This window comes from Streptopelia decaocto, assembly GCF_964273445.1.
Source record: "Streptopelia decaocto genome assembly, contig: HAP1_SCAFFOLD_30, whole genome shotgun sequence".
In the NCBI taxonomy this organism is placed as follows: domain Eukaryota; kingdom Metazoa; phylum Chordata; class Aves; order Columbiformes; family Columbidae; genus Streptopelia; species Streptopelia decaocto.
This window is the reverse complement of record NW_028116159.1, coordinates 95,888-108,858: the sequence shown is the minus strand read 5'-3', so window position 1 is coordinate 108,858 and position 12,971 is coordinate 95,888. Positions and strand designations below refer to the sequence as shown.

Here is a 12,971-nt window from a genome sequence, read left to right as displayed (position 1 = left end):
TGCTGCAGCTGCTCCAGGGACCCGAGTTTTTGGCCAGAATGAAGCTTGGGGTGCTGAGCAGCAGCGGGGGCTGCACCATCACCGGGATGGGGACTCAATGCACCTGCTGCCGGCCGGACCCGCGGAGCTGGGGTCGCCGGGTGCTCCATGGGCCCCAGGTTGTGGAGCTGGGGTGGGAAATGAGCAATAAAGGGAGATGAGATTTCCAGGCAATTTCTGGCCAGTGTAGTGATTGGTTGGTTGGTTGCAGGACCAGGGAGGGGAAAAACAGCTGCCCAAGGTGCAGCCAGACGAGGGCAGGAGGGTCCCTGCCCTGCAGTGCCTCCCTCGCCATTCTGGGGGTGATTTGGGGTTATTTTGCTGCAGCAGGGAGGTGGAGCCGGGTCTGTGGTTCCCAGTGCCCCTTCACCCCACCCCACCCAGGCATAAAACAGATCCGGAAAAACAGCATTTAATGGAAAGTGAAAAAGAAAAAAGGTCCCATGAAAGCCACTCCAGCCCCCCTCCCCCCCTAATGCAGTATCCTGTCCTCCCAAACCCCTCCAGCCCTTCTCCCTAATGCAGCATCCCGTCCTCCCTAACCCGTCCAGCCCCCTCCCTAATGCAGCGTTGTGTCCTCCCTAACCCCTCCACCCCCCGCGCCCCCTAACCTTGGTCTAATCCTCCCCTGCTACCACCGCCCTGTGCTTGCTGGGGGGCTCAGACTCGGGGTTTTCCCCCTGTTCGTGGCTCCATTTGCGGCCTCGCTGCTCTGCTGAGGCAGCCTGGGACTGCAGCAGCTCCATCGCTGTGCTGTGCTTGCTGGGGGGCTCGGGGCTCTGCCCCCGCTCGTGGCTCCTTTTGCGCCCCTGCTGCTCGTTGGGCGTTAGCAGGTCCTTTGGCAGTGCCAGTGAGCTGAAGTCCCGCTGGGGCACGGTGGCCATGGTGACACCGGGCTCATCAGGCTTGGGGACACTGTGCTTCAGGGCATCTTGTTGAAGGATCTTCTTGGGGACTGCAAGGTGGCTTGTGGGGTCTGCAGGGGCTTTGTTGTTGCGGGCAGCCGAGCAGCTGGGGAGGACATGGTGGCCCGGGGGTGTCCCTGCAGCGGTGGCCATGCTGGAGATGCTCAGTTGTGCGAATTGCATCTCAAGGTTCTGGATGGGAGTTGGCAGCACTGGAGTGGCTGCGGCCACCGCTGTGCCCTGGTGGTTATACCATTGTACACGGAAAACACGGGGGTCAAAGCAGCACCCACATGGTGCCCTCAGCAGCCCTGTGAGGGGGAAAGGGAGTTGTCATGGGCTGGTCCCCATCACCAATGTCCCCTGGGTCTGCTAGTGGCCGGGACATCCCCATGGGGTGAGACTCTGTGCAGGGAATGGGGCTGCAAAGTGGGAGGAGACTCGGTTCTGGGAGGGGAAATGGGAGAGATGGCCCCGGGTACTGGGGAAATGCTCAGAAAACGGGATTTTCTGAGCACATATGACCCAGGGCAGGGCCGCTTGGCCGCGCTGGCTGAACCCCTGTGCTGGGGACAGGGGTGGTGGGTGCTGGGAGTGCCCGGGGTCGGGGATGGCGAAGGGGCCGAAGGTGCCGGGGTGTCCGAGCAGACGGGGTGCCAGGGGTGCCGTACCTGCTGGTGGGGCCTGGGGGGGCGCCCAGGCTGCAGGGATGGGCTGCTGCTGCACGCTCGGTGGGCACAGTGGGGCTGAGCCTGCAAGAGAGACAGGAGCCATGGCCGGCGCTCGCCTCCGCTCTTGCCCCCATGAGAGTCTTGGGCTGCAGGGGTCGGGGTGGATTCCTACCTGGGGGAAAGAAGTTTTGGGGGAGCATGAATGGCTGTAGCAGCCGCAGGACCGGGTGGACCCAGGAACCGTTCGCCGGGAACATCGTGGTCGCTCTGACCGTTGGTAACTAAGGACTCTTTGGGGTGTCCCAGGAAGGAATGTTGGGGCTCCCAGTGTCCCGCCCCAGCCCAAGAGCCTCCCCAGCTCCTCCTGGGCAGGGAAAGGGTTCAGGGGGGTGGGCGGGTGGTGGGTACAAATGCTTTTTGCTTTAAATATTATTTTTCTGGGGAAAAGGAACAAGTCGATGCAGCTGAGCTGTGTGTGGGGACCAAGCTGCACCTTGTGTCACACAGTGAATGCATTTGTGACCATTGCCTGTGTTTCTGTGCGCTGGAGTGATAGTGAACACGTTTGTGACCATTGGCTGTTCTTCTGTGCGCTGGAGTGATGCAGAGACAAGAAAAAGTGACCTCAGGGACACGAGGGGGTGTTGCCCAGACCTCACTCCAGCAGTCCCCTGATCAGGAAACCCGAGCAGCCCTGGATACCCCTCAGAGGGGCTGAGCTTTCCCAGGTGGGTGACACTTGGGAGGAGACGGAACCCACCACTGTGTGCTCCTCAAAAAACGGGATAGATGCTGCACATCTGTTAAGGTGCTGGGACTATTTGTGCTCTGCAGGACCCCGGGGATCGGGTCAGTACATCGTACATGGACCATTTGGCACCACCAAGGACATCCTGGGAGGAACAAGAGGGCTTTTGCTCCCGCTATGTGAGCCGGGACAACTCCTGCTGCGAACTGGAGGCCAGAGCTCTGCAGTGGCCCGTATGCTGTTAATTAATCGCACTGTTCTCTACTAGCGAGGCACCGCTGGCCGCGAGGCTGGCTGAGCCCATCTGCTGCGGGACTCGTGGCAAGGACTCTCATTGGGGGCGTGAAGACAACCGGGCTTCTAAAAACATCAACCTTTATTTCATTTTGGAGCCAACCCGCCCCTCGACGCCTCCGCTCGACTCGCAGCCACGGGAAAGGGCTCCTCAGCCCTATCTGTAGGAATTGGCCTTGTGTTTGGGCAGGAAGGTGAAGCTGGTAGGTACAGGGCCCAGAAGCATCTCACTGGAAGAAAGAGAAGAATAAAACAAAAAAATAAGGAAAGGTTTGTGTTCAGTGCACCATACACAGTTGTTTTATGGCCCCGTGGCTCTATAGCGATGGTGACTACACTCAGCTGTCTCAAATCAAGACTTTAATTTCCCTAAAAATGAAGGCTGCTGCACAAAAGCACCCACAGTGCTGAGCTTCAGCCCCAAACCACAGCCCCGGAGGGACGAGACCACCAGGTAAGGGCAACGTCCTTCTCGCCGGGGAGTCCCCAGGGTCGGTGCCGGGTTTGGTGACCTGAACGCGGCGTCACCGCTGGCCAGGACTTGCCAAAAACCAACACAAGCCTCCGAAAAGCTGCTCCCAACCTCTCGCTGTGCGTGTGCGCAGCCAGAACCCTGCTCGTGCCAAACCGCATTAAGGTCAGGTCCCAAAATGATGGAAGTCAGCGCTAGCGCGATCACATTTGGCCTCGCTTAAGACTTGAACTATTTCACACTGTATTTTCAGTGCACAGTACTTTTCTTTAGAGTTCAGGTGGTTTAACATATTTCCTGGATGCTGGTTCAACTAAAATTTTCCATAAGGTGACTTTGTGCTCTGCCTTGTCCCTTCCCACCGATTTTACTGAAATTCAGCGCTTTCCTACCTTATTTTAATCCAATCATCCACATTCTGGCTTGCCATCAGCGTCTCCAGATAGTCTCTCCCCATGTAGTAAGGCGGTCGCTCGTTAATTTTCTGAGGTAGGTGTTCTAATAAGCCGACTGGGATGTACCTGCAGTGAAACGCAACAGCGGTGGGTGCGGTGGCTCGGACAACGCAGGTTCGCTGTGCTGAGCATCCCCGGCCGGCAGAGTTACCTGCAGAGGAACGAGAGCCATTCCAGCAGGAACTTCCTCGTCTTCTCCACCCCCTGCGTGTCCGAGCCCCAATGCTCGAGGCTGTAGCTGGTGAAGTCCCTGAGGATCCCAAATCTCTCACTGGAAGAGATATCCCAGTGGCGCTGCTCCTTAATTTCAGTGAAAAGCCACGGTTTGATGAGCGCCCCTCTGCAGCAAAGAAGTGCATTGTTATTTCCCTCACTGATGCTTCTGAACATGCCAACTAATCTAAGAGGCTTTCCAGCACTCACCTGGCAGCCAGTGCCGCTTGAATTTTTATCTCAATTTCAACAGGACGTTGCTGGACGTTCCCACAGATGCAAAGTGATTTTACCAACTTTCAAAGAGTAGTTTCGCCAAGAAGAAACTTCTGGTGTTTCGAGTCTGTTCAGGTATTTAATTCCCATTTTACTCTTGCACCGATGGAGCTCAGAAGCCAGGGGGGAACACAAGCACTTGCCTTGCGATCATGATTCCCAAAACGCCCATCTGCAGGGCTCGATTAGAATCTTCATAAGACAAAATATCACCGTTTCCTGTCCAGAAGGGAGAAGCCAGAGGTCAGAGCGATACAGAGGGCAAGTCAAGCTGAGCGAATCCAGGCATGGGAGAAAATTCACAAAGGACACGGGGTCCAAGAGCCAGATTGGCCAAAGAGGCCCCGCAGCTCATGTTCTGAGGCCCCAGGGATGTTGCTGACACTCCACCTCCTTCAGGCTAATCCTCCTCAATTCAACACGTAGCACTTCCACTCCACGTGACAAAACAAAACACCTACCCAAGAGAGGCATGGGGCTGGCTCTTCTGGCACACTCTGCTATGTAGTCCCAGTCCGCGCCCCTCGTGTAGCGCTGCTCCCGGGACCGGCCGTGGAGCTGCCGAAGTAACCTGCAGTGAGACCCCAAAAAACGCCCGGAGGAGGCAGAGCAGACTGGAAATAACGGGCTTCAGCAAAGGAAATGACACGGGCAGGGGTCAAGGATCCCTCTGGAATGAGGTTTATTGGGCTGAAAGCTCCCTCCCAGAGCACCGCAGGGACCATCTCCCTTTGTCATGCACGCAAAGCTCAGAAGCACCCACGAAAACACTCCCCGCACCTGAATTTTTCACAGTCATGAGCAGAAAACACTAAAACCTCATACGCAGCTTGGCAAGGGTGTTTAAAAGAGCCACTGGGCTGCGGGGAGTGGTAAAGTCACCCCCGTGTTGCGCAGAGTTCCCCGGACGCCGGCCAATGATCCCTGTACCGTGACCATGGAGGCTCCCCACTCACGGATCTTGGGGATTATTTTGTGAGCCACGTTCATCTTCTCTTGCATCCCCGTCCATATTTTCACAGTCAGCGGGACGTCCGGCACCTGCAGAAATGGAGGGTGTGGCAGGAGTCGGCTCCATCAGCTCATCCCCCGCTGCCGGCAGATGCGCCGATTCACCGAGTTCATCCCTCGGACGATCTGTTCAAACTTGTTGGTCTGAGTCATCAGGGCGCAGCCTCCTCCCTGGGGGACAAAAAGCGGGAGAGTCAAGATTTTCTGCCTCCTCGCATAGTGAAGATGCTGCTTGGAGCTGCTCCACAGCAGCTCTCTGCTCAGGGGATGCAGCTGAGACTTGGAGCATCTCAAGACTTTTGGAGCATCTCAAGACTTGGAGCAACAGGACTCACAAAACGTGCTAGAGAACATCTTACCTTCTTGTAGACCAGGTCAATGGGACACCCCACGTTGATGTCTACAAAGTCTACTTTAATTGTCTGGATCAGGAGCTCTGCACATTTGGTCATTGTGTCTGGAAACGCCCCTTCCAGCTACCTAGGCGGGGACAAGTTGCCTGAGTTCAAGAAGCAGCTTTTCTCTTCAGAAGCGAGTTATCATTTTTTTAGGTTATCAAGGTGACAGCACTCACCTGCACCCCAAAAATATCTTCGGTGTGATGGCATTTGAGGAGAGCCCACTCGGAGGACTGGCCCTGGAGCAGGTTGGTGCACACAGCCATCTCTCCGCAGGTGACATCCACCCCAAAGCGCTTGCAGATCCTTCGGAAAGGGAGGTTACCACACTGGGAGAGACAGCAGAGACGTGGTTCTTCAGATCTGCCCTACTCCAAATGTGGAACAGCAACATTTGACAAAAGGAGAGAATGATCTACTCACTGTGGTGAGTGGAGCCAAGTAGAGCTTGCCTTGGATTTCCAGCTGAGAAACAAGAGGGATGGAGGAAGATATTCCAGTCAGCAAGTTTATCACTTGCCATGGGAATAACTCAGTGGGAAAACCAGAAGATCTCTGGTTTTGTTCAGGAACCTCAGCTATTCCCTGAGAATGTATTGTTTGGATGAAAGAACCAGAAACTGAACCGCTCCAGCTGTTTTCACTTCTCGGCTTGGAGAAAACTCAAAGCAGTTACAGACCGAGGGATGCAAGACTGGCTAACGGGTGCAAGGACAGAGGTGACGAGGAGGAGAGGCGGGAGGTGACAAGGAGGAGTGGAGGGCATCGTGCAGTACAAACCAACCAGCCCCAGCCTCGACTCTTCCAGCAGCTCGTTTCCACCCTCACCAACAGCTCAGCTCCTCCACGTGCAAGGAGCCGCAGCTTCTCCTGCTTCTCCCCCTCCAAGGACACCACCACGACCCCAAGAGCTCACCTTCCCACATCCCGCTCCTCACAACAGTAACACGGTCCCCAGGCAGCTCTGTCCTCTGCCTCTCACCCAGCCCAGAGCTCCCTCCTGTCTTCCCAAGCACAATCTCAGCCACTTGACAAGAGACGGCAGCCCTCAACCAAACTCACCTTCTTCTTCTCGCATGCCCGCAGCTTTATAAGATCTTCATCTGTCACCGGGCCGGCTGTTTTGATGGAGGAAGGCTCCTCGCCACTCTGCCAGGCATCTGGTTTGGGATCTTCTCCCTGCTCTGGTCGCACAGGACATTCGGGGCCATCTCCCAGGCCCTCCTGGGCTGTTGTGCAGTTGGGCACGTCTTGGTCCTCTGCAGAGCACCCGGTGGCTTTGCCGCCCTTCCCACTGTCGCCATGGGGCTTGGCCAGATCACAGAGATACTCATCGGCCTTCTTGAAGTTAAACTTCTTCTCGCACAGCGGGTGCTGGAGGTCCTTGGAGAGGTTGTTCCTCACCGGCGTCTTCCCTTCCCGCTGCTTGGCCAGGTCTGAGTTGACGATGTTCTGGTAGCCGGCTCCGAGGTGGGACTGGGCAAAGCGGCAGGTGACACCGTAAACGCACTTGCCGAAGGTTTGGAAGAGCACGCAGCTGCGGCCCAGGTCGCCCCGCTTTGCGGCCATGTACTCGCCGACATCGTGGAGGAAGTGGCACCGTGCGCCTAAGTAGCACTTCTCTGCACAGCCCTTAAAATGATAAAGAGCAGGGTGAGACTTCTGCTCTCTGCTTCCGCACCCAGTCATGCCAGGGTTGGAGATATATGAGAAATAGAGACAAAGGGGGTGAACTCCTGGAGAGGAGACCTCAAGAAACAGGCCTGACTTGTCTCTGTTTTTTTTTGCCCAGGGATGGTCTTCAGCCTCGCTTGCCGTGGGGCAGGTGCCCTGGTCTCCCTGTGGACACGTCTGCTGAGTGTGTCCGTCTTTGCCATGTACGTAGTGCAGGTTTCTGCTGTGGACGGGGGGAAGGGGATGTCCAGGGCCAGTGCAAACAAAGGGGAGAACAGGGCGTGTTCCCCAGCCCAGACATGAGGCAAAAATCGTTGGCCCTGAGGGTGGTGAGAGCCTGGCCCAGGTACCCAGAGAGGTGGTGGATGAACCATCCCTGGAGACACCCCAGGCCAGGCTGGACAGGGCCCTGAGCAACCCGATCAGGGTGAGGACGTTCCTGCTCATGGCACGAGGTTGCACTCGATGAGCTTTGAAGGTCCCTTCCAAGCCAAACTATTCTGTGATTCTATGTGAGAACAATCCTGGTTTCTCAGCCAAAGAGAGAGCGAGGTCCACACCACAAGGCTGCTGACAGGAGTCTTCATTTGCTCTTTATGGATTATTTTCCTTCTCTTTCAGAAGGTGCTCCTGCAGCTCTTCCTCTGGGGTAGAGCTGCCAGTAGTGTTGAGCAGTGTGGACAGAAATCATGTTCCTCCAGCTTTTCAGCCTAAGAATGCAAATCCAGCTGTTGAAGGGGTTCGCTCAGCACTTGGTTCCCTGACAGCCCCTGGACTCTCTTTTTCAGGCACAAGATGGCCCCCAAAAAGAACTGGTTTGTGATGGACAGGCAGAGGATGCAGTTCTTGAGGGACATGAGGTGCTTCCGAGTCATCCTCCTGTTGCTCCTGGTGGCTCTTGGCATTTACTGCACAACCTCGATGCCAGGGTGGAAAACAGTGGCAAAGGGATGGATGGAGGTGGGTGACTCCTGCAAGGGAGCGCTGCTGACAGCGGCTGGAGAAATCACGGGCTCTTCTGCTTCCGTGCAGGGCGACCCAAAGAAAGAGCAGCTTGTGCCGTGTCTCCTGGGGAAGCCTCCCCCAGGGAGCCCCGGCAGCTCTGGTGGTGGAGACTCTAACGGGGAATTGTTCCCTTTCAGGAGCAGATCTGTGGGTCTGCGATCGAACGGAAGACCCGGTGGTAAGAGATGTTTCCTGAGCTGGAACTGGGTCTGTGCAGAAGCCTCAGCTAACACCTCGTGCTACCTGCACCCATTTTCCTAAGGCCAGGGCTCCCGTCCTTCCCTCTGGCCTTTGCATTGCTCAGCCTGGTGAGGAGGGAAGCGCTGGCAAAGCCAGGCGAGCACCCGTGTCTGTGCTCCGTGCTGAGCTCCGACGCTCCCCAGAGGGGATGGACATCTCTCTGAGGAGATCTGCTTTCCTGGTCCTTCAGCGATTACCAGGCTTTGCTGGCGGCACAAACTCAAACTATGCGGCGTCTGCTGCAGGAGGTGGCTCAGCTGAGGGTGCAGCTCATCAGCGCAAGGAAGGTGAGCGTGCAATTGGGGAAGGAGGTTTGGCTGGGCAGAAGCCCCGAGAAAGCCTCCATGGGGTTGTTGGTGGGCTTGGACTGCTGACCGTGCTGTTCCTCAACCAGGCAGCGTCCGAGGCGGCTTCGCAAGTCTCCGTGGAGATGTCTGACTGGGCCCTGCAGAGCGCTGGTACGGACACAAGCAGCCCAGCCGTGCTCCCGGCGCTGCTCTCCAAACTGGTGATGAGGACAGGACTGAAAAAAGAGGAGCTGGCAGCGGCCTCACAGGTCGCATCTGAGCACCGAGTCCTCCGCTCGCAGTCATCTGCCACCCCTTCCTTCCAGGTGCTGCCATCGACATGCGGAGAACTTCCCAGACCTACAGCTGCCAAGGGAATTGGATCTGCAGCGTTATCCAGCTGTTTCGTGCTGCCAACCCTCCTGAGGCTGTTCTGCAGGTAGGGCAGCAGAAATCCTCAGTGCTGGTTTCCTTCCTTCCTGGAAAGTTGGAGTCTATCTCAGGGGCATTTCCCAGCTGCAGCAGACCGCACAGACACCCCGGTGCCTGTGCTGCAAGCTCCAGGAGCAGTTGTGTTGGCCCCAGCGCTCTCTCACGCTTCATTTCTCTGCTGTTCTGGGTGCAGCCGGATGTTTCCCCAGGGAACTGCTGGCCTTTCCAAGGGTGCCAGGGCCAGGTGGTCATCCGGTTGCCAGCACGAGTCCACCTGAGCGCCGTCACCATGCAGCACATCTCCAAGGAAGCCTCTCCCTCTGGGTCCATCATTAGCGCCCCCAGAGACGTCGCCGTCTTTGTAAGTGTCTGCTGGGCGCTTCTGCCCTGGGGCAAAGCCGTAACAGTGACTTTGTGCATGCCCAGAGGTTTGTGTCCCGCTCTCTCCTGAGCCCAGCCGTGCCCTGGCGTGATACTTCAAGGGCTCGAGAGGTTTCCTGCCTCTCAAGACTTAGTCTGGCCAGGGCACCTCAGGGTTCTTCACCAAAACTCCAGGTGGAGACTGAGCTCCAGCCCAACCAGTACCAGACGAGCGCTGGGCTCCCAGGAGAGGCTGGGAACGGGACAGGGCTGATCCAGCGCGTATGTCCCCACGGTGCTGGGATGAGTCTGAGCTGCTCTCCTTGTGCTTCGCCCCTGAGGGACCGGATGCGGACGGAGAAGAGGAAACTCTGCTTGAGACGTTCATGTACAATGTGGTGAAAGAGCCCATCCAGACGTTCCCGCTGAAGGTACGGTCCACCTGCGGGGCAGAGATGCCAGGGAGCAATGCAGGTTTGCCCGCACGTCCACAGCAGGAAGAGCGTGAACGCTTTCTCGCTGGGCACAGGGGCCCGCAGCACTTTTGGGAGCTGGTTCCTGCGCAGGAGCCGGGCTGGCAGGGGCAGATCCATTGACTGCACTCTGGCTCTTGACGCCTCCATTTCCTTTTGCCTCTTTTCTTCACAGGCACTTCCCAGAGCCTTTTAATACGTCAAATTTCTTGTCAAGAGCAACTGGGGATACCCGAAATATACCTGCATTTATCGAGTGTGGGTTCACGGGAAGATGGCAAAACTAGAAAGCCTCAGCTGACACCAGACCAGAAACAAAGGCAAAAAATAAAAAATGCTGTGTCTGTTCAGATTGCTGTAGAAGATTTGCAAACCCGATTCCTCAGCCCATGAATGTTCCTGTTCTTGATCTGGCTCATCTGTGTCAGAGGTTCGTTTGTGTCGGGTTAATTAGTGTCGGTGTGGAATTTTGAAGCGTTTTGCCCCTTGTTATTCTGCCCTCCCCTCGGCACTGGCATTCCAGGGCTGGGGAGGGTTGGAACTCTGTGTTCCTGGCAGCTCCAACAGCGTGTAGGATGGGCAGGGGCTCGGGGCAGCTCGCTGACGGGCAAGAGCGTTTCCTAGAGGTTGCTGGAGGATTCCGAGGGGCTCCTGAGCGACGGGGCTGGTGAGTGGGCGTCCCAGGATGCTGTTGGGGTTCTCCTGCCATTTCATGCCATTTGTGCCATGCTCAGGTGCCACGCTATCCAGTGCATCCTCAGTAACTACCCCTCCTCTTTCCGTACTTCCATGTATGCACCGCTATAATCCCCTTCATCTATTGGCCAGGGTTTGCCCTTCGTAAATTATTTGTTAATTGGATTAATAAATGAGTTTATTAATAAATGAATTTAACTCAAGCTAGCAATCACATCCACGGTAGCCGCTCTCTCACTCCCCACCTCCAAATAGGGGAGAGAATCAAAAGGGAAGGGACGATCTTGTGGATTGAGATAAATACAGTTAAAGAAATAACCTCAAGACCACTGGGAAGTTACGTGAAGAAAAACATTAATTCTGTCATGGGATCCTATCTTATTGTTCCCAAACAGAACCCAAACAGTGGCTGTGCTGGCTATGACAACCAAACCAAAACCAAAATAAACCAAAGGAGTTTCTAAGTGTTGAAGAAAAGTAACTCGATTGCAGTTAAACCAGCACAATTGGCTAAAGACAGAGAGGGGGGAATTACAGAATGGGGGCAGGGAGCCGGCCAGAGAGCGATGGGGAGAGACCAAAAATAGCACTTATGGGCAACTGCCGCCGTTTCTTGAGCTCTCCCAGGAGCTGCATCGCCGGGAGCCTCGAGTGAAGTGCTGCCTGCCCTGGGCCCGATCCTGCACCCTGGTAGAATGACGGAATCAGAGTATGTCCTGGCTGCCAGGGGCAATGGTGGCTCATGTTCAACTTGCTGTCGACCAGAACCCCCAGATCCCCTCACGAACTTGCGCTGGCTGGGACCAATGGCTGCGGTGCTGTTCAGATGTTTTTCATCTGAATGAGTTACCCAGAGTTACCCCTGTGCCTGTGTCTTTCTGGCAAGGGGTCTGTCCTGAGAAGGGGATCCAGTGCATCCTCTGCCACTCTCTGGAGAGACCAACCCCGTGTCCATGGCACCGGGAGACACAAAGGGTGACTTGTGCAAGACCATCCTTCATCTGAACCACTTAGGTATGTGCTTGTGGATGGGCTATCAAGCCTTAGAGTGTAAATGCCCATATAAATGTCCAACAGCAGCTCCATCACCCAGTTCCTCCTCCTGGCGTTCACAGACACACGGGAGCTGCAGCTCTTGCACTTCTGGCTCTTCCTGGGCATCTACCTGGCTGCCCTCCTGGGCAACGGCCTCATCATCACCACCATAGCCTGTGACCAGCACCTCCACACCCCCATGTACTTCTTCCTGCTCAGCTTCTCCTTCCTCGACCTGGGCTGCATCTCCACCATTCTTCCCAAATCCATGGTCAATTACCTGTGGGACACCAGGGCCATTTCCTAAACAGGGTGTGCTTCTTAAGTCTTTCTGCTTTCTTTTTAGCCTCAGCAGAGTATTTTCTCCTCACTGTCCTGTCCTATGACCGCCACGTTGCCATCTGCAAACCCCTGCACTACGGGACCCTCCTGGGCAGCAGACCTTGTGTCCACACGGCGGCAGCTGCCTGGGCCACTGGGTTGCTCACTGCTCTGCTGCACACGGTCAGTACATTTTCACTGCCTTTTGCAAGGGCAATGCCCTGGGCCAGTTCTTCTGTGAAATCCCCCACATCCTCCAGCTCTCCTGCTCAGACACCCACCTCAGGGAAGTCTGGCCTCCTGTGATTAGCGACTTTTTGTTCTTTGGCTGTTTTGTGTTCACCGTGGTGTCCTATGTGCAGATCTTGAGGGCCGTGCTGAGCATCCCCTCTGAGCAGGGACGGCACAAAGCCTTTTCCACGTGCCTCCCTCACTTGGCCGAGGCCTCCCTGGTTTTGATCACTGCCATGTTTGCCAATCTGAAGCCCCCCTCGTTCTCCGTCCCAACCCTGGACCTGGGGATGACAGTCCTCTACTCATTGGTGCCTCCAACATTGAACCCCCTCATCTACCGCATGAGGAACCAGGAGCTCAAGGATGCAGTGACTTCTTGACTGAGTGGCTGTGTAAATGAGGAGCTGTGCTCTACATGTGTTGAAACAAATTAAAAGGCAGCTGTTCCTCGGTGTTCCGTGAAGGCCTGAGGGACAGACAATATCTCAAGGTCACTTCATGTTGTGAGCAACAGCCCATGGGAAACCATGTAAATGCAGCACTGCAATGTGCTTCCTCAAACCAATGTCCCCATGCCCGTTCCTCATGAAGTGGGACATTTCAGATGACTCTAGACTAACAAGGCACACCACAGGGCTGAGCTGCCACCCATCCTTTGGTAGCGGGAACCAGAGATTGGAGAGACACTGTCACTCCTGCCTCTGTCAGCAGAAGGGGAAGACTTTGCCCCTG

The 12,971-nt window shown here is 55.9% G+C and overlaps 1 protein-coding gene across 1 annotated transcript; it reads right to left on the bottom strand.

The window, feature by feature from the left end:
* Window positions 1–2,721: 2,721 nt before the first annotated feature.
* Window positions 2,722–7,171, bottom strand: LOC309452333 (tRNA-dihydrouridine(47) synthase [NAD(P)(+)]-like; the record flags this gene model as incomplete). Its single annotated transcript, XM_082076974.1, has 11 exons — window positions 2,722–2,887; window positions 3,522–3,650; window positions 3,736–3,924; window positions 4,217–4,292; window positions 4,535–4,631; window positions 5,004–5,114; window positions 5,190–5,255; window positions 5,444–5,560; window positions 5,659–5,811; window positions 5,906–5,947; window positions 6,545–7,171. The coding sequence occupies 11 exons, from the start codon at window positions 7,169–7,171 to the stop codon at window positions 2,815–2,817; spliced, it is 1,680 nt and encodes a 559-aa protein (XP_081933100.1). The 3' UTR covers window positions 2,722–2,814.
* Window positions 7,172–12,971: the final 5,800 nt, after the last annotated feature.